A 20,135-nucleotide genomic window follows, 5' to 3' on the forward strand; every position below is an offset into this window, starting at 1 on the left:
AGGAGAAAAACATTAATATTTCAACATAGTGTCCCAGCTGACACAGGAAAAGAAAGAACCACTGGAGGAAATATGACAGAATATTAACACAGGCTCTGTTTCCAAGAGATGAAGCCATGAATGAATTTTGGTTTTTTAATTATATTTTTCTGTATTTTATAAAGCTTATAGAATGTGTGTTACACCATCACACACACAAAGCAATTATTTATTCCAGGTCACTTGTAGGTTGCATTCTATGCAAATCAGATTCATCACATGAGAAATTCCTGTGGATCCCAGCATGCTTAGCAGACACAATGTACATTGCAAAAAACAAATGTGCAGTGTAGAAAACATAAGGCACAAAGGAGGGATCACTTGTACACTCAGGAGCTTGGATCAGCTTTTCCAATGGTAAGCCATCGTTTGCTTCCCAAAAGTTGTCACTCTGCCGCTTGGAAGGTGTTAGAGCAGTAAAGTATGAAGGAGAAACCAAGGAAACTGAAGACTCCATGATGTGTGTGTTTTTGAAAGAGGTTTTTGCACTATGAGACTACTGGGCTTTGTGAGGACACATTTGATGAAAATGTGATAAGAGGCCTTCTCAGATTAGGTCCTTAAAAGTGGAGCCTGAGGGGCCTCACTGGCAGCACAAGGGGTTAAGTCACAGCCCATGAAGCTATCCACAGCCACTGCAGCATGAGTTCGAGCCCCAGCCAAGGAGCTACCCATATGGCGCAGCAGACCTCTCCTGTCTCACCTGCTGCTCCCCTCAGCAGTGTATTTCAGTAGGTCTCCCTGCTCTGCTCCCCACTCTGTCTCTGGTGAATCATCTCATCCCTCCCACACATACACACACCTCTGGCCTGCACCCCAGTTCTTGTATGCATAAATAAATAAATCTTTATTTAAAAAGTAGAGCCTGATACAGGGATTCTTATTCAAGGATGTATTGGGAACAACTCCCCAGGAGAAGGGGAGAGAGGCAAGCAAGATAGGGTAAGGCAAAGAGCCAAGAGAAAAAGGGATCTCTGTACCCTCATACCTAAACCAGACAAAGACAGCACAAGAAAAGTACAGGCAAATATCCCTGATGAATATTGACATGAAAGTCTTCAACAAAATACTAGGAAATTTAATTCTACAATACAATACAAGGATTATACATCATGATCAAGCAGGAGCTATCCCTGGAATGCAAGGAGAGTTTAATATGCATAAATCAATCAACGTCATACATTCCATCGACAAAAGAAATGATAAAAATCATCTGACAATATCAATAGAAACAGAGAAAGCACTTGAGATTTAGCTCCCATGTAGGGTAAAAAATTTCACAAGACAGGATGGGAAGAGAAAGAACCTACTTCAACATAATAGAGGCCATGCAAACCTACAGCCAACATAACACTTCACAGTGAAAAACCTGAACGCTTGCCCAGTCAGCCAAGGGCAGTCCTGCAGGGAAGTGAGCACCTGGGTGAGCCCTTGGCGGCGTGCTGCTGGAGCTGCCAGGACAAAGCGATGCCAGCTGGGTAAGATACTCTGGTGACCCCGAGCTGGGTAATCATGAGCTGGCATGGGTCAGGGGCGGCGTGCAGGAGAGGGTGCCGATGAAGGGAACGTGAGAGCAGTTAGGATGAGGTTAAGGGTAAGGATGGAATGAAAGGAGAAGGGCAGGGGAGAGAATCCAGACATTGATTCCAGGTCATTTGATCTCAAATCTTCCTCTTTTCCTTCCACTGCTAAGTTTCCGGGAGCAGCAGAACCTCTCAAAAGACAAAAAATCACCTGCAGTGTGGGATTAGTGGGAAAGAGGGTGAGAACCACCCTCATCTGCTCAGTTTCTCTTTGGAGATTCAGCCCTCCCCAACCCCAGTCCTGCTCCTAGGGCCTGGCCTGGCCCCACGGCATGCAGAAGGGCACGTGACCTAGGTCTGGCCAATCAGAATGCTCTGTCCCACCAGCTTGCTTCAGGGTTGACACAGGTCAAGCCAGACCAAGTGGAATCATCTAAAGGGTTTTTTTGCTAAAGCCTCTTTGAGCAGAGCACTCATTTCTCAGTTTGCCAACCCCCAGCCGGCTGTGTGCTCACGTGATCTGCCGGCCCCCTGGAAACCTCTGAGCTTCCATGCCTCAATCTCGAGCAAGGGATGTAGAAGGCAGAGTCAGGCTGAGCCGGGTGCTAGAGAGCAGCAGTTAGACATTTTGCTTAAAACCCCTGGGATCAGACCACTTGGATTTGAATCTTGTCTCCACCATTTTTGGTCTCCTGGGCCATGTTCCCTGATGCCTGTGAGCCTCAGTTTCCTCCTCTGATAAAGGAGGGGATAATAACTCCTATGTCATGAGGTAGTTCAGAAGAGTCCAGAAGATAAGCTGAAGGTTACACTTTTGTTATCGTAATTTTTATAAATTATTATTTCCAAGGAAGCGGAAGGGGTTGCATCTGAGGAGAGGGGTCACGTGTCCTGGAAGTTGGGGACAGGAGGTAAGGGTGGGGGTGGCTGTAGGAGGGTGACTAGCTAGAGTGGGAGATGAGGACTGGAGAGATAGCAGGAAGGGGCTCACTGCAGTGAAGATGCAGGAGGATTTGCAGCGTCACATGAGTTGGGGAGAGTCCATCTCTCTGGGGAATGGGAGAGTGAAGAGGGAGTTAACCAAGCAGAGGGCATGTAAAGTGACCTATGGGTGGGGATCCGGTCTGCAGACCCTGCAATGGAAGCAAAGAAGGTGGTGGGTGGAATGTCTCCTGAATGGGGTTTTGTTGGGTGGGAGAGGCAGAGCGAGGAAATTGAGGTCACTTATTGTAGGGGATACTGTTGGCAATCAGCCCAGGTCCCCTTCATGGAGTTGCGACTGACCCCCAAATGCCGAGTATTAGCTCCTAGGGGCTAACATCGAGCCCCTTCTCAATGACTTGCCTTCAGCTGATGGAAGTTTCTTTGCCTAAGAGGCCATCCCGGGCCTCCCTGGTGGCTCAAGGGGTTAAGCACTGCACTATGAAGAGATCCGCAGCCTCTGCAGCACGAGTTCGATCCCTGGCCGGCCAGAGAGAAACCCACATGGCACAATAGACCTCGCCTGTCTCTCCCGCTGCTCCCCTCAACAGTGTGTTTCAGTTGGTCAGCCTGTTCTGTTCCCCACTCTCTCTGGTAAATCCTCTCACCCCTCGCATTTCTGGCCTGTACCCCAGCTCTTTTATGCCTAAATAAATGAATCTTTTTTTTTAAAAAAAGAGACCATCCCCAGCCCTGGGAGTGGTCAGTGGTGAAAACACAGAAGTCTGCCCTGCCCTCCCCCAGCCCCCGGCTCTGTTCCTGTGGGATAGGCTGAAGTCAGAATCCAGCAGAGACCACCTCTTGGTGCGGTTCCATCCTGCTTCCTGTTCTGCCCCTTCTCCAGGGGGCATCACCCCAACAAATCACTTTCATGGAAATCCCTGCCCGGCTGTGCTTCTAGGATAGACTGGCCTAAGGCCGAGTCCTAGACGGGCAGGTGGGAGGTCTGGGCTGCACAAGGACCAGGTGGGGCTGAGGGTGTCACTCAGCTCAGGGAGCAGGTATGAGGAGACAGGAGCGGGCAGCAGCAAGGACAGGAAGGGATGTGGGGGGTAAAGCCATTCAGAGGCAACAAGGTGACAAGGCCCAGGGCGTGGACACGCTGTGGGCAGGAGGACCAGCTCACTGGAGAGGACCAGCCACGCACCCGTGAGACGGCGCCACTGGGTTGGCCGTCTGTGTGGGTCCTCAAGACACCGACCATGGTGGCAGGATTTGGGGGGAAGAAGGAAGCTGTGGGCCAGCAGCAATGTCCTCAGGGACCAGGGTGTCACCAGAAAAGCAAGGAAGACAAAGAGGAGCCAGACAGCTGGGGTTTTTACACCAGGATGGAGACATGACGGAGCTCAAGCTTGAACAATGGATCCGACCCCGCAGGCCCTCCCTGAGCCAAGGAGGGGGGATGGGCATGTGCAGCAGCCAGGGCTGTCACTGACGCGAGCCGGTGCTTTGAAGCTGTTTGCTCTGACCTCTAGCGCACAGGACTCTGTATGTTCTGGAAGACACGGACCTGAGATCTCTCTGGCTCACCCGGCATAATCCTGAATGAATGCATGACTGCTGAACGGCTACATCAATGAATGAATCTATATTTCAAAATCTCTCAGCAGAGGTCACTAGGCAGTAACGCAGAACTCACCTTTGAGGTCAGGTGTCTGGATCTGATTCCAGTTCCGAGTCTGGGCTTTGCCCTGGTCACGCAGGGAGCTCACGACGGGTGGAAAGCACTTGGTCCAGTGCTTGGCTCCTGGGAAAGTTCCATAAATGGCCTCCGTGGGTAAATTCCCTTTCCAGGAACGCCCCGAGCGATCCCTGCCAGGGCGACTGGGGTTGTGGGGTGCGTGTGATGGGCAGGGCGGGGAAGGAAAGGAAAACCGAAGGAGGCTGAGCCCAAGCTGGCCCAGCCCGGGGCGGAGTTTGCTCCCGGCAGGTGGGGGCCGAGCCGTCCCGGGAGGCCCCGAGGGACGCAGCCAGGTCTGCCCAGGGCCATGGCGAGCGTCGCCCGGGGGTCCAGGCCGTGGCGGCCGCCGCCCCTGCCCCGGCTCGGATTCCTGCTCCAGCTCACGGCGCTGCTCGGGATGCTCGGGTCAGAGGTGAGAGGCCAGGCCCCCCCCCCCCCCCCCCCCCCCCCCCCCCCCCCCGGGCTGCAAGGTCGGGTCTGCAGGGGCCGCAGGGGGCAGGGGCGTGTTGGGGAGCAATAGGTGGTGCCTCATCCTCCCTGGGGCTGGGTGGCCTAAAGTCGGTCCCTGGCGAGTGAAAACCTCCTAACTTGGGGGGAGCTGCCAGAAGCCCCCCAACACCTCGCGGAGAGAGTGCCAGCGTGGAAAGGCGCCGGCAGACGCCACACCCCGCCCCTCTGGCCGGCTGGCCCGCAGGGCAGGGAAGAGCCTGGGGCAAGGAGAGCTGGCTTTGCTGTCACGCCCCTGAAAACTGGGGTCCCGGCTCCTTGGAACATGTGTTCACCCTAAGGGTCAAGAAGTGTGCCTGACACCCAGTTTCACAGACAAATGGAGGAGCGCCAACCTTACCCATTTCTGGACCCCAGGTTCGGGACCCCTGGGAGGAATAAGCGCCCGGTGGGGTTGCAGGCCAGCCCTGGCCAACTGCGTGGGGCAGGGAAATGCAACAGGAAGGAAGAGACCACCAGCCTAGAACCCAGCCTTCCAGCCCAGACCCCCCCACCCCCCAACAGTGAAGGCCATCACAGTAGAATTAGGCATCCCCTGGCCTTGCTCCAACTCTGGGTCCACGCTGTGGCCACCAGGGAAGAAAGTGAGCCCAGATTAGCCAGATCTAGTTTCCAGGAAATTAGAAAAACTAGAAATCGAAAAAATGAGATTTTTAAAGTGAAATTATTCCAATTTTTTCATTGACATAGTTAAAAACAGATTTTAGGGCCTCCCTGGTGGTGCAGCGGTTGAGCACTGGGTTGCGAAGCTGCCCGCAGCCTCTGCAGGGCTGGTTCGATCCCCGGCCACCGGATGGGGGTCCCACGTGGCGGGCAGACCTCTCCTGCCGCAAACTTCTCCCCTCAGCAGTGTACCCTGTCAGTCTGCCTGTTCTGTTCTCCGCCCTGGCTCTGGTGAATTCTCTCACCCTCCTGCGCTTCTGACTGTACCACAGCGCTTGTATAAATAAATAAATAAATCTTTTTAAAAAAATAAAAAATAGAAAAAAAAAATAAAAACAGATTTTAACTACGATGATGGCAAACAAAACTCAACTGGGGGTTGAAGACTCTAGAAGACACTTGCAGCCTCTTCTCTAGACCATTCTCTCCCCTGCCATGTTGCAGATCACAAAAGAGAGGGGACAGAGGGGGCTAGGAGGCAGGTCCCTGATTCTCCACCAAAACCATTATGTCCCCGGAAGATCTGAGGGTCTTGGAGCAGGACATGGCCTTTGCAGGGGGTGCGGCTGGGCCACCCGGATGTTAGGGTTCCTGCTGGGAGCTCAGCCTCACCCTGTTTGCTCAAGGAGGGACTGGAGCAGGTGAGTTGGCCTAGCAGGGGCCAGATGGAAGGGCACCCCCAGCCTTGGTTCAGGGGGCCTGCAGGAGCCTGGCACCAAAAGCAGCTGGGCTGGTTTGAGGAGGCAGAAGGGGTCCTCCCCCAAAGAGGCAGGCTGCAGAGAAACCGCGCTGGAATCAGACCCATGTGGCCCAAGCCCCAGGCCTGCCATTTGTTGCCTAGGGAGGCCGCAGGGACAGTGGGGTTCTTTTGTAAGGGTCTTAAGTCTTTTTGGGAAAACCAGAGGGAATGGAGGGGGAAGAGGTGGGGGTACAGACTCTGTGGGAGGCAGAGCCCGGGTCCCTCGGTAACCATTCTCCCCATCAGGGTCACTGCGCTGGATCCAGCAGCTACCCCAGTCATCCTTGCATCTCCCTCTTTGCCCTGGCAGGACAGAGGGTCACAGCCAGCCCCGTCTGGGGCGAGGACAAGGGGCGGTCCCCAGCTCCTCAGAGGAGGTCCCTTTCTTGGCCACGACAGGTCCAGACCCTCCAGCCCGAGAGCCTCCTGCTCGTGTCCACCTTGGACGGAAGCCTCCACGCGCTGAGCAAGCAGACGGGGGATCTGAAGTGGACTCTGAAGAACGGTGAGCCGGGGCGGCCTCTGCCCCTTCCTTGGCCCCCCAGCTGGGGTGGGCGGGCACCCCTGTGGCAGAGAGTACAGGAACGTCTGGGCAGCCTCACCACTAACCGGCTGCATGGCCTTGGGGAAGTCGCTCGGCCTCTCCGAGCCTCAGTGTCCTAACCTGGGAAAGGGAGCTGCTGAGCTCTTGGGGGGTTGCGTTCCCTGCACGGCAAGTGCTCAGCTTGCTGTCCAGCACGCGGGGAGCACCCAGTGAACGTGAGTGTGCTTCTCTCGGGGCGTCTGGGGGGACCCACTCACACAGCCTGTCCCTGCAGATCCCATCATCCAAGGGCCAATGTACGTCACAGAGTAAGTGGACCTGCAGCCTTCGAAGGAGGGTCCGCTGGGAGGTGGGGACGGGGCGTAGTTGTCCTAGTTAGAGGGGTTGGGGGGTGGGCGGCAGGGTGGAAGCAAGGGGAGGGGATGGGGGCTGGAGCTCCGTGGTGCCCCCTGCAAGGCTGGGCTCCTGCTAGCTGAGAAGTCGGAAGGAAAGGGGGCGTTCATGACCCAGGGGCAGGCACCCAACCCTCTCCATGCCGCCCCCTGCTCCTCTCTGCTGCACAGAACAGCCTTCCTGTCGGACCCGGCGGATGGCAGCCTGTACGTCCTGGGGACGCAGAAGCAGCAGGGACTCATGGTGTGTTTCACAGTCCCCGGGGATGGAGCGGGCGGGCTCTGTTGGCCGAGCACTGGGGAGGGGCAGTGTGGTCAGCACCGAGGGTCCTGCGGGGGGCTAAGTCAGGGCTGTGAACCCCCCTAGAGGGACCTGTTGAAAGGGGGTGATGGGGGTGGCTCTGGCTGTGTCTGCACATCAGGGTGACTGTCAGGCCCCTGACAAGTATCACTTTTCCAGGACTTGGAGGGTTTTAGAGGCGATCTACTGGTCAGTTAGCTGTCACCCCAAACGCAGCAGCTTCAGACCCAGCCTCTCTAACTCACAGCTGCGTGGGGCGTCAGTTAAGGCGGCCCTGAGCCGGGGTGGGGGGTCTCGGCTGAGCGTGCTCTAGCAGCTGTGGTCGCTGGATGGCTGTTTGTCAAAGGGGGCTGGTGGCTGGGGGGCTTTTGACGCCGGGAGCTGGGCGGTGCCTGGTTTGAAGGGCATGGCCGGGTGCAGGCGCCGCTGCGGTCACGGCCTGGACCATCTCTTCAGACTCTGGGGCCCGTGGCCCAGTGCAGAGTCAAGCAGTAAGGAAGAGGCCCCCCCTGTTGACGGGAGGAGTCTGGAGGCTCCCTGCAGAGGGGCACCCACAGGCAGAGAAGCAGCTTTTTTGCCATCGGGACCCTGGAGTCTGTCGGCCATGACTTTGGGTTTCTCACCAAAACGGGAGGAGATATGCTGTGTCAGGATCCTGGCCAGGCGCTGGGACGCTGCCAGACAGGTCCTTTTTCAGGAGTTAACATTTATTTATTTATTTATCCATTCATTTATTTTTCAGAAAGGTCTGAAGCGTGTGCTTGAGGAAACTTATTAATAAAAAAAATGTTAGCGTCGGGCAAGGTCCCAGGAGCAAAAAATGGTGCGCTCAGACAGGAGAGTCTGAGGAAGTTTGGGGAAGTTTTCCTAAGGGATTAGGAAGGTGTGAGCAGATTACAGGAAACCTGAGGCGGGGTGGAGTATCCCATGGCCCCTAAGTGGGGTGTCCAGCTCAGAGGGAGGGGAGGAGTTAGTATAACCTGGAGCCAGAGGAGGGTGTGGAGAGGCCACTGGACAGGCGCCGAGGCTTGGGGGAGGGGCAGAGCGGAGTCCTGGATTCCGTGCTCTGATCTCCCCCAAGCCGTGTTACCCCAATCCCACTGGAAGCCTGAGCACAGGGGCCCCCACTGCGATGGGAGTGTCCAGGAGGAGAGTAGGGGTGGGGGTGGGACTTCATCCCATTCAGCTGGGGATACAGGAGGGTCCTCAGCAGGTCACATGGTGCCCCCTGCATCTGGGATAAAGTCCAGGTACCCCAAGAAAACACGGCAGGCCCTATGGCATGCGCCCCGCTCAAGTCATCAGCCTCGATGTCTGAGAACAAGGACTTGCTCCCGCATGGCCTGAGGATAAATGACTGTGGTCTGGAAACAACAGCAACACGAAGGTGTTAGGAAAGCCACACCCACATTAATTTTGTCAGATCTCCCCGATGGCGTCCTTGATTATTTTCCTAGCCCAGGGCCTGAACCAGAATCGCCATGACCTTGGTCCCTCAAGTCTCCAGGGTTACCTCTACTCTGGAACAGCGCCCCACCCCCCCGACCCCCCCCAGGCTGCATGGACATTGACACCTTTGAAGTCTCTGCGCGCGTGCATGCACATATGTGTGTGTGTGTGTGTGTGTTGGTTGGTGGTTGTCAAGTGTCACCTGGGCTCTGGGAATGGATTTTGTGCAGCAAAAGTGATTTTGTGGTTGTTGAGTGTGTAGGCTCTGGGACTGCCTGACTTAAGGCCAGGCTCTGCCGTGCACTAGCTGGGTGATGTTAGCCAAGGTACTTAGCCTCTCTGAAATGGAGGCTATAGTCATCGTGCCTAATGCATAGGATTCCCGTATTTCTCTGGTTTGACTCCTTCTGGAACTTTTTCTTCTTAGAAACTGCCATTCACCATCCCCGAGCTGGTTCATGCCTCCCCGTGCCGCAGCTCTGACGGCGTCTTCTATACAGGTGAGTATCTCCCAGCCTGTGGCCCAGGCAGAGGGCGCAGGAGGACAGGCTGTGCACCCTCTCCCATGGGTGTGGCACACTCTCTACCCCACAGGCCGGAAGCAGGATGCCTGGTTTGTGGTGGACCCTGAGTCAGGGGAGACACAGATGACACTGACCACGGAGGGTCCCTCTACCCCCCGCCTCTACATTGGCCGAACACGTGAGTCAAGTCCCCGCTGCTTCTCAAACTCTGGGTAGCCTCCCCCTTTGCTCCACCCAGGCCTGGGGGGAATCATCCAAGATGCATCCGGGCCAGTTCGTCAATCTGTCAGTCAACAGACCTCTCTCTGAGCACTAAATGAGGAGCTAGGGCTGCAGCAGTAAGCAGAACAAGCCTGGTTTCTGCCCCTGTGATACAGACTCCAACCTCCAGGCTGGGTGCTGGGAGGGCCGCCTCCTGCAAGATGGCAGCCCCTGGGATGGCGGGAGGAGGAGCATTCCAGGGGCGTTTGGGGCCACCTTCTCACTGGGCATCCCCAGAGTACACGGTCACCATGCATGACCCCAGGACCCCTGCTCTGCGCTGGAACACCACCTACCGCCGCTACTCAGCGCCCCCCATGGGAGGCTCACCTGGGAAATGTGAGTGTCCTCTGTCTCTGGCCCCACCTAGGAGAGACATCCCCAACTCAGGGAACCTTGAATGGCATCTATGACCAAACCCCCACCACTTTCCTGACTTGCTCAGGGAACCCACATACTGGATACCACACCTGTGATGGGCAACCTTGAACCCCCCTCCACACTCAGACTGTCCCCAGGTATCCCTGACCACCCCCTTGATATTATGACTGTTCTACACAACTGTCTGAGTGACTTTGTGGGTGCCCCTAAGTAAGCCCTCACGCCTGACTCTACCACTGTACATGGGAACCCTGGCACATCATAAGTGCAACTCCAGAAAACCCTGATTGACCTCCATACTCTAAATGACTGTCAAGTGACCCACATGCCTCCAGGCCACCCTGACTGACCCATCTTGGGTGACCTGGGTGTCCCCACATCCTAAGTGATCTCTCTCAAGTGATCGAGAGGGACTCACACATCCCAGTCACCTTTGGATAACCTCGAGTGACCCCTATGTCCTACAGCTTCCTATTTGCCCCTGACTGAGCCCCTGACTGACCTCTCGCCCGACTGAGGTGACCCAGTGAATTCAGAGTGACCTTCCCCTGTCTTGATAACCCTCCTCACCTGACCCCCACACACCTGAGCGGCCCTCCTGAGGGCCCATCCTCGAGGCTGCCCCACACCTCCAGCTGCTCCGCCTTGCCCCATGTGGGAGCCCCTGGTCCATCTCCCCAGCCATCTTTCCCAGCAGACATGAGCTACCTGGCATCCTGCGGGATGGGCCTGCTGCTCACCGTGGACCCGGGAAGTGGGGCAGTGCTGTGGACACAGGACCTGGGCATGCCTGTGATGGGCATCTACACCTGGCACCAGGACAGCCTGCGCCAACTGCCCCACCTCACTCTGGCTCGGGACACTCTGCACTTCCTCGCCCTCCGCTGGGGCCACATTCGACTGCCTGCCTCTGCCCCCCAGGACACGGCCACCTACTTCTCTGCCTTGGACACCCCATTGATGTAGGTGCCCATGCCCGGGGACTGGGGAGCCTTCTGGAATGTTGCCACCCAGGCCATGATATGCCAGGACAGCTGAACCAGGGTCAGATACTTCAAGCAGGTTATTTACCAAACTGGTAACTGACGAGTGCCCTGCATCACCCCCTATGCACTGCCAGGACCTTTTGGACAACCCCACTTTTCAGCAACTGAGAGGGTAGAATATGACCTAGGCAGGGCTCTCCAGGTCTTCACTCCAGTGCTACAGCTGGCACCTGTTCTGCTTGGTAGGCTCTGTGCCTTACTGACCATTCAAGACCTTAAACATCACCCTCACTTATAGCCAGGAGACTATTCATTCAGTTCATTCACAAGTATTAACTGAGTGTTTACCGTATACCAGTCACCTACTAGACTCCAACAGCACAATAATACAGTCAGTGTTTCTAACCACAGAATCTTAAAGTCTAGTAAGGGAGATAGGTGTGTAAAATGTGAAAAAGGACGAGTTAAGAGAAGTATAGGTTTTCCAAGGGAATGTATAGGAAGGGTGCTTCAACTGAAACTGGAGGCAGAAGGCATTCATGGAAAGCTTCCTGGAGGAAGAGACATCTAAACTGAAACCTCCAGGATGGAGACAGGAAAGGGAGAGGAAGAGGAAGAAGGAGAGGAGAAAAGAGAGAGAATATGAGAAAGACAACCAGGAGACAGAAAGAAATTAAGTAAGTCTGGAACATTGATCTGAGAAGGGAATAAGGTCTGAGGGTATTAAGTTATGCAGGGATCTTGTAGGACAGTTTAAAAGATTTGGACATTTTCTCCTAAGAAGAAATCTCTGGAGGGTCACTTTTTAAGAAGTGAATTATTTTTTCATTTTGGAAAAATAGCTCTGGTTGCAATGCAGACCATCATAGAATGGTATAGGGGAGGAAGTGCGGTAGCATTCATCCAGGCCAGAGAAGAAGACACTTTGAACTCGGGTGAAAACACTAAAGATGGAAATAATAGGAGGTAAGGGGCCTCCCCTGGTGGTGCAGGCATTTGAGTGCAGCACTGTGAAGCTGTCCATAGCTTCTGCAGCGCCGGTTCAATCCCACATGGCACAGCAGACCTCTCCTGTCTCACCCACTGCTCCCCTTGGCAGTGTATTTCGTCAGTTTGCCTGTTCTGTTCCCCGCTCTGTCTCTGGTGAATCCTCTCACCCTCCTGCGTCTCTGGCCTGTACCCCGGCTCTTGTATAAATAAATAGATAAATCTTAAAAAAATAGGAAGGTAAGATATATTAAGAGGAAAAGGCAGAATTTGGTGAATAGAGTTTGGTGATTGTGAACAAGGAGTCAAAGGTCATGCTTAGGTTTCTAGAAGCACATGGCTGCTGTCATTCTCAGTAGTTGGGGGCACTCAGTGGGGTGGAGGGATGGAATGAGGCAATGAGTTAAGGTTTAGAAAATTGAGGTGTTAAAAGAGGCCTGGGCTAGACTGATTTACAAATCATGCCTATAGCTTTTGTATGAGTTAGCTCTGACTGCATAACAAACCATCCCCCAAACTTTGCACTTCAAAACAACAAACATTATTTTTCAAAGTTCTATGGGTCAGTGGGTAGTTTTCTGGTCTGGAAGGTCTGAGTAAGTATCTCCAACAGTCTGCAGGTAGCTTGGCTGAGCCTGGATCTAGGATGATGTCACCTGCCTCATAGTTGATGGACCATGAGGGGGTGTCAAATAAGCCTCTCATGGCCCAGCAGGCTAGCATGGGGTCCTCACATGGTGGGCTCACAAGGTTCCAGAGAACACAAAAGGACAAGCCCCCATGCACACTCTCTAAGAGTCTGTTTGAGTTACATTTGCTGTTGCCTCATGGCTCAAAGCAAGTCATCTGGCCCAGGACATAGGTACAGCAGTAACTGAGGCTGCCACCGTCACTCATCTTTTTCCGTTTTCTCCTCTCCCCCGCTAGGAAGACACTGTATGTAGGGAAGGATGAAGCTGGCTTCTATGTTTCTGAAGCGCTGGTTCACACAGGGGTGGCTCTAGTGGTGAGAAGGGATCTCTGAGGGACTGGTAAGAGGGGGTGGGGCAGAGAGGAAGCCCCTTGCTCAAGTCTCCATCTCTGCCACAGCCTCGTGGACTGACCCTGGCCCACATGGATGGCCCCACCACAGATGAGGTGACACTCCAAGTCTCAGGAGAGCGTGAGGGCTCGCCTAGCACTGCTGTCAGATACCCCTCAGGCAGCGTGGCTCTCCCTAGCCAGTGGCTGCTCATTGGTGAGATCCCCTGAGTCAAATTGGAGATGTGAGCCCAGCTTCTGAGCATGAAGGCTGAGGTCACCTTCAGCCTGCTGACTTTTCTCTGCTCCTTAGGACACCATGAGCCACCCCCAGTCCTGCACACCACCATGCTGAGGGTCCATCCCACCCCAGGGAGAGGAACTTCTGATACCAGATCTTCAGAGAGCACCAAGACCACAACTCATTTCTTGGAGGTCAGCATTAGAAGGACCAAGGGCATGGGAGGAGACATGGCAAGTGGGTGGTCAGCTCGGGCTTCTAGGAAAAATACCGAGGTGGGGTCAACTAACTTCACACACTCTCCTGGGACACCATGATGTTTCAGCACCACGGAGAGCACCATGCATCCCACCACTCACTCAGTGGCCCTCATCTGAGCCTAGCCCTGTACTGGCTGCTGAAGAAGTGTTAATGATCCCACAGTGGCAGGGGCTGCTAAGAATGAAAACCTCTTTGTCCCCAGCTTCTAAGTCTAAGCTGGGAGGATCCTGAGGACATGGACGTATATCCTGAAAAGAAAACGCCAGACCTGTATGCAGACCTGGGCCTCCAAGATCTGCTGGCAGCTAGTCTCACTGCTGTCTTCCTGGGAGGATGGATCCTCTTCCTGATGAGGCAGGTAAGCCCTTCACCCCAATCTCAGGTTTGTCTCAGGGTCTTCCTAGGAGGAACTCTGCTCCTCCTCTCCAGTACCATTCAGCAGCTCTCTCTCTCATGCAGCTCTGATTCTGCACCCTGTTGTCCCCCTAGTAGCTTCCCCAATCCCCTGTGCTGTGCTCTGGATGTGCCTGCTCCAGCACCAGGCTGTCTCAAGGGCTGCTGGGCCCTTTCTGGGGCAGTGCCTGGCCAGAGCTGAGCTCTATGAGGCCCTGGTTTTCAGCAGCAGCAGCAGCTGATGATGGACAAGCAGCCGCAGACCCCAGTGGCACCTGCAGAACCCCCTCACATCTCACAGGATACTCAACCCCAGCCCTTGGAGGTCACCCCCCAGGGCCAGAAGAGGCTTCAAAGCCCCTCAGAGCAAGTCCAGCCACTCGAAGACTCTGAAGGTGAGCTTAAGTGAACAGGAACGGGCAGAGTAAGGGACAGAATAAAGCGAGGGACAGGTTTCATTTCAAAGTCCATTTGTTAGGAGCCACTATAGTTGGGTTGCTGAATCTAAGCAAGTGAATAAGAGTCTTGAAAAGCACCTGCGATGTAGTTGAGAACTCTAGGGATGCCTGCCATTATTTATTATTATTATCGTTATTTTCAAGGACTCTAGATGCAGATAGAAGTGGGTAAAGACCTAACACCACTACCTGTTAACTCTGACCTGTTGCTTAATGCCTTTGAGCTTCAGTTTTCTCACCTGTCAAATGCAAACAGTAACACCCACTTCATTACATCCCCTTGTTATGAGCGGTCACCATCATCATCAAGACATACCAAGACGATGTTATTAATATTTGTGTTAAAATCACATCATTTTCAGTAATAATAGTAAATTCCCCAGGTACAGTTTGGTACCTTCTCCCCTCTTTAGGGTTTTTTGTTTTTAAAACATTCCCTCCTCGTTTTTCAATTTAATCCTGTAAATGAACCCTTCTAAGGTCCCCGTGTATGTGAGGGGGGCCCCAGGGGTCCTCCACGTGCTTTATTGGTCAGTGATTGGTCAGTGCCTCTCCCTCTTCTTGACCTCTGGGCCAGCCTCAGGCCTGAGGCCCATTGCGTGGACCTCCACTGGCATTCCCTGCTCAGCCCCTGCTGCTCCTCAGAGGCTGTCTGCTGTCCCTGAGCCAGAGCCAGTGTTTGGCTCCCAACACTTCGCTGGCCTTCACCTTGCACTGCTGACAGGGAAGCTGCCAGAGCTGGCCCACTGCAGAGCTACTTCAGCTCTGGACTGTTGCAGTTTTTGTCATTTTACTGGCTCTGGGTGGTTCCCAGGGATACTCACCCCAATGCGGTCTGAAATGCTCCTCTCTCCTGACCGGGAAAGACTCTCCTGAGTCTTTCCCCAGACAACCCAGACTCCATCTTTTCCTGGGGGGTTCTCATCAAGGACCCTGCACCCCTCCATGGTCCTGCTGTGACCCTGCTTGCACCCGCTCACGAGACCCCAGTCATGGTGGTGATGGCTTCCTCCCCAGGCCACTTGTCTTCATGCCAGCAGATGCCAATAATCCTTTGAGGGAGGAAAAAGAGGACAGTGACTCCAGCCCTGGTTCAGCCAGGACACTTGGTTATATAAAATACCTAAACTTGGGCCTCCCCTGGTGGCGCAGCGGTTTAGTGCTGGGCTGCGAAGCTGCCCGCAGCCTCTGCAGCGCCAGTTCGATCCCCGGCCACCAGTGAGAGTCCCACATGGCGCGCAGACCTCTCCTGGCGCCGGCTGCTCCCCTCAGCAGTGTACTTCATCATTCTGCCTGCTCTGCTCCCCGCTCTGGCTCTGGTGAATTCGCTCACCCTCTCACGCTTCTGACTGTACCCAGTGCTTGTATAAATAAATAAATAAATAAATAAATCTTTAGGAAAAAAAAATACGTAAACTTCTATGGCCACTATAAGAAAATAAAATGATAACAATGCTTTGGAATAAGAATCCAAGAAAACAGAACACCCAGATGGAGCCTGGTACCTTTTTTTTTTTGTAAAGATTTATTTATTTATGCATACAAGAGTTGGGGTACAGGCCAGAGATGCGGGGGGGGGGGGTGAGAGAATTCACCAGAGACAGAATGGGGAACAGAACAGGTGGATCTACTGAAATACACTGCTGAGGGGAGCAGTGGGTGAGACAGGAGAGGTCTGCTGTGCCTTGGCCGGAGATAGAACTCATGCTGCAGTGGCTGGTGATAGCTTGGTAGTGCTGAGACTTAACCCCTGCACCACCAGGGAGGCCCAAACCCGGTACTTTTGTGACAACACTGGATTTCCTTTATCACTTAAAGAAAACCACTCTATTTCTATCACTATGAACAAAGTATAAATGCTTTACTTTGGCATTTTCGTGACCTCTAGGCAAAGCCTGGAGAGGACTGGCAGTTATTAGTGGTGGTAAAACACTGTGTGAAATCAGCTTCAACTAACAGTGGAGGTGGAGGGAGCATGGCAGAGGAAGGAAAGAGAAACCTGGGCAGAAAATGCTGAAAGAGGAAGAACAATCAAAGAGGAAAATATAGCAAACCTCACCCCTACTCCTTCTTCCACATATTCCCTTAATCCTCACAGTAATTTTATATGGGGTCATTTGTGTTGGCCCTGCTTTGCAGATGAGAAAACCGCAGGCACAGTGCTTAAGTCCTTGTCCAAGCGGCTGCGGAGGCATTGACCTGGGCAGGCCAGGGGGCTGAGCATGATGTGGGGAGTGCGGAGGGAGGGTGGGGGTGACAGGCAAGTCTGGACTGGGCAGGGTGGTAGCTGTGGGTGGCGAACAGAGGCTTCTGAGATGCTGCCATCCTCTCCCCCTAGCTGAGCAGCTCACCGTGGTGGGGAAGATTTCCTTCAACCCCAAGGATGTGCTGGGCCGAGGGGCAGGCGGGACTTTTGTCTTCCGGTGAGTGGCAGCCTGGAGCCCAGGAGAGGTGGCATTCACAGGCCTTTCAACTGCTGTCCCCTAGAAAGTCACCCCTCTTCAAGAATTCCCAAGGTATGTACCAGCTGGTGCCTGACTCACCAGAACCTTTTCCCTCACCTGCTTCTCTGAACCTCGGCCCGCCCACCTCCCAGCGGACAGTTTGAGGGTCGGGCAGTGGCCGTCAAGCGGCTCCTCCGGGAATGCTTCGACCTGGTTCGGCGGGAGGTCCAGCTGCTGCAGGAGTCTGACAGGCACCCCAATGTGCTCCGCTACTTCTGCACTGAGCGGGGACCCCAGTTCCACTACATTGCCCTAGAGCTGTGCCAGGCCTCATTGCAGGAGGTGAGGCCGGAGATCAGGGAGGCAGGAGGGGTTTGGGGAGGCCCAGGCTGCGGTGTCACTCTGTCCCTTGCTTTCTCAGTACGTGGCAAACCCAGAGCAGGCCTGCTGGGGCCTGGAACCAGAGATGGTGCTGCAGCAGCTGATGTCTGGCCTGGCCCACCTGCACTCCCTCCACATAGGTACCGATCCACCTCCTGCTCTCTGCGCCACCCCCGTCCACCCCTCCCGGGTGCTCAGCCCTGCTCTGCTCCACCCTCACAGTGCACCGGGACCTGAAGCCAGGCAATGTTCTCATCGTGGGGCCCGACGGCCAGGGCCGGGGCAGGGTGGTCCTCTCAGACTTCGGCCTCTGCAAGAAGCTACCTGCCGGCCGCTGCAGCTTCAGCCTCCGCTCGGGCATCCCTGGCACAGAAGGCTGGATGGCACCCGAGCTTCTACAGCTTCTGTGCCCCGACAGCCCAGTGAGTACGCCCACTGTCCAGGCTGTAGGACTCCTGCCCAGGCCCTGAGTCACACTCCAAGCCTTTGTCCTCAGCTGGAAGGGGGCATAATCCCGCCCCCTTACCTGGAGCAGTGGCTCTCAACCAGGGACTATTTTGCTGCCTAGGGGACAAAGGGCAATGTCTGGTAGGAAAGGGGCTTGGTGGGTGGAGGCCAGGAGTGCTGCTGAGCATCCTTCAGTGCACATGGAATTATGTGCTCCCACGTGCAACAGTGCTGAGGTTGAGAAACCCTGAGCTAGAAAACACTTTCACCCACACTGTGCTACAGAATCATGGCAGAACTTAACGCCAGATGCCCAGAAGCTACCCCCAGTGGTTCTGACCTGACTGGCCTGGGGTGGGGCCTCTGGGGGTTTTAACGTGCAGTCAGGGTACAGGCCACTGGGGCTGAGGGGCGGAGGGAGCTAATATACTGGAACACTGAGCTGTATCTGACCCCAGAGACATTGGAATTCGGGACCCCAAGATTATAGATTGGGCTGTGGGTGGGAGAAATTATAGCCACAGGCACAGTCACTAGGCAAAGCCACCCCCAAATATCCTAAAGTTGAGAGAGAGCTAAAAGTGGTAACTTGGAGGCCCAAGGACCAAGTACAACTTGGTTATGATGTGTTGAGCCTGTATAAGTTTTGTTTTTTAATTGGTGGCCAACATTATAACTTTGGGGAAATTCCACATAAAAACCTGGATTTCTGCATTCTTTTGGAAAATCAAAGCTCTGGGCACTCCCTGGAGGCAATCACTTAAGTCCCAGCTCCCCCTGCACAGGATCCTAGTCCTCACCAAGGCCAGCCTGCTCAGCTACCTGCTTAGCTCTAGCGAAACGAAACTTGTTACCTGCACTGGAAGCTCAGCAGGAGCAGATTTTGGAAGAAAACCACTCCTCTCAGTGGTGCAGAGAGGGGATCACAGGAGGCATCCTTGTTCGATGCTGCTGGCTCAGCCCATGGGAGAGGTTAGCCAGGCAGACTTCCTGGAAGCGGACTTCCTCCTTAACTCCCTCTGGCCCCCAGACCAGCGCAGTGGACATCTTCTCTGCGGGCTGTGTGTTCTACTACGTGCTTTCCCGTGGCAGCCACCCCTTTGGAGAGAGTCTTTATCGCCAGGCAAATATCCTCGCAGGGGCTCCCTGTTTGGCTCACCTGGAGGAAGAGGCCCACGGTGAGAGGGACCTGGGCTGGGCAGAGAAGGGCAAAGCAGAGCCTGAGGCTGGGTGGGCATGCGGCCATCCCTGCCCTTCTCCCCTGCAGACCAGGTTGTTGCCCGGAACCTGGTGGAGGCCATGTTGAGCCCGCAGCCACAGACTCGTCCCTCTGCGCTCCAGGTGCTGGCCCACCCTTTCTTTTGGAGCAGAGCCAAGCAACTCCAGTTCTTTCAGGTAAGGGGGAAAATCTTGGGAATGACCCCACCAAGTCCAAAGTTTGGGTTCTGAGCAACAAGGAAGGGCAAGCCAAATTATTTGGGCAAAAAGACAACCCCCTGTTCTAGGCAGCCTGGTTCCTTCTCTAAAGCCAGATGGAGCCAAGACTGCAACATGCTGCCCTTTGGGCACTCCAGCCCATTCCATACCGGCTTCCCACCCCATTCCCAGCAGCCTGTCACTCATCCAGACAGTCCATTCCACCGTGTGACCTCGAGCACAGGACTCCATGCCTTTGAGTTCCCCACTTGCTTATCTGTAATAGGGACAAGAGTACCTACCTCCCAGGCTGGGATAATGGGGGACTGTCAGAGAAGCTGCTCCCCACAAGGGGCAGCTATCCTTATCTTAAACCAAGCAGCCATGCTGCTTCACCCCAAGCCCCAGGACACTCCTGGCCTTGGGGCCACATAGCAGTCATGAGGCTCATGAGCTGTGTGGGACCTCAGGACGTCAGTGACTGGCTGGAGAAGGAGTCTGAGCAGGGGCCCCTCTTGAGGGCACTGGAGGCTGGGGGCGCTGCTGTGGTCCGATGCAACTGGCACATGCACATCTCAGTGCCGCTACAGACAGGTAAGGGCCAGACTCAGGGTGGGCCCGGGGGCAGAAGGGAGCTCAGCAGGGACAGCGCTGCCATTAATGTCCCTGCGCACAGATCTGAGAAGGTTCCGGTCATACCAGGGGACGTCAGTGCGGGACCTGCTTCGTGCTATGAGGAACAAGGTATGCTCTAGGCTGGGGTGGGGGGGCCCTGATTCTGGGGAGGCTGATCACAGTTGAATAAGGTTCCACTCTAACCCCTCCAGAAGCACCACTACAGGGAGCTCCCGGCTGAGGTTCAGCAGGCGCTAGGCCACATCCCCGACAGCTTTGTCCAGTACTTCACGAACCGCTTCCCGCGGCTGCTCCTCCACACACACCAGGCCATGAGGAGCTGCGCCTCCGAACGCCTCTTCCTGCCCTACTATCCACCGGCCTCGGGAGCCAGGGAGACATGTCCGGGGGCTGCTGGGAGCTGACAGCCAGAAAAGGAGCTGGGCCTGTGGCTGAGGCTGGTCTCTGCCTCAGAAGACTGGCAGAGGCTTGGCAAACCAG

General features: G+C 54.8%; 1 protein-coding gene across 1 annotated transcript; it reads left to right on the forward strand.

Annotated features, from left to right (window-relative positions):
- Positions 1–4,531: 4,531 nt before the first annotated feature.
- On the forward strand, positions 4,532–20,059 carry ERN2 (endoplasmic reticulum to nucleus signaling 2). The gene is made up of 22 exons (XM_037508075.1): positions 4,532–4,636; positions 6,533–6,638; positions 6,952–6,985; positions 7,241–7,313; positions 9,247–9,319; positions 9,414–9,521; positions 9,842–9,943; positions 10,683–10,947; positions 12,886–12,964; positions 13,048–13,195; positions 13,292–13,413; positions 13,683–13,838; positions 14,103–14,268; positions 16,670–16,754; positions 16,928–17,117; positions 17,197–17,296; positions 17,379–17,578; positions 18,634–18,781; positions 18,871–18,998; positions 19,490–19,613; positions 19,696–19,763; positions 19,847–20,059. Exons 1-22 carry the CDS (start codon positions 4,532–4,534, stop codon positions 20,057–20,059), a joined length of 2,793 nt encoding a protein of 930 aa, XP_037363972.1.
- Positions 20,060–20,135: the final 76 nt, after the last annotated feature.

This window comes from Talpa occidentalis, unplaced genomic scaffold, assembly GCF_014898055.3.
Source record: "Talpa occidentalis isolate TD23 unplaced genomic scaffold, MPIMG_talOcc4v2.1 talOcc4.12, whole genome shotgun sequence".
Taxonomy (NCBI): Eukaryota; Metazoa; Chordata; class Mammalia; order Eulipotyphla; family Talpidae; genus Talpa; species Talpa occidentalis.

Excerpts from the sequence above, each read along its gene's own strand:
- ERN2 (XM_037508075.1), top strand. The coding sequence starts at position 4,532 with ATGGCGAGCGTCGCCCGGGGGTCCAGGCCGTGGCGGCCGCCGCCCCTG. Across the intron at positions 10,948-12,885 it reads GCCTTGGACACCCCATTGAT|GAAGACACTGTATGTAGGGA; the intron begins GTAGGTGCCCAT and ends CTCCCCCGCTAG. Across the intron at positions 17,297-17,378 it reads CCTGCACTCCCTCCACATAG|TGCACCGGGACCTGAAGCCA; the intron begins GTACCGATCCAC and ends CCACCCTCACAG.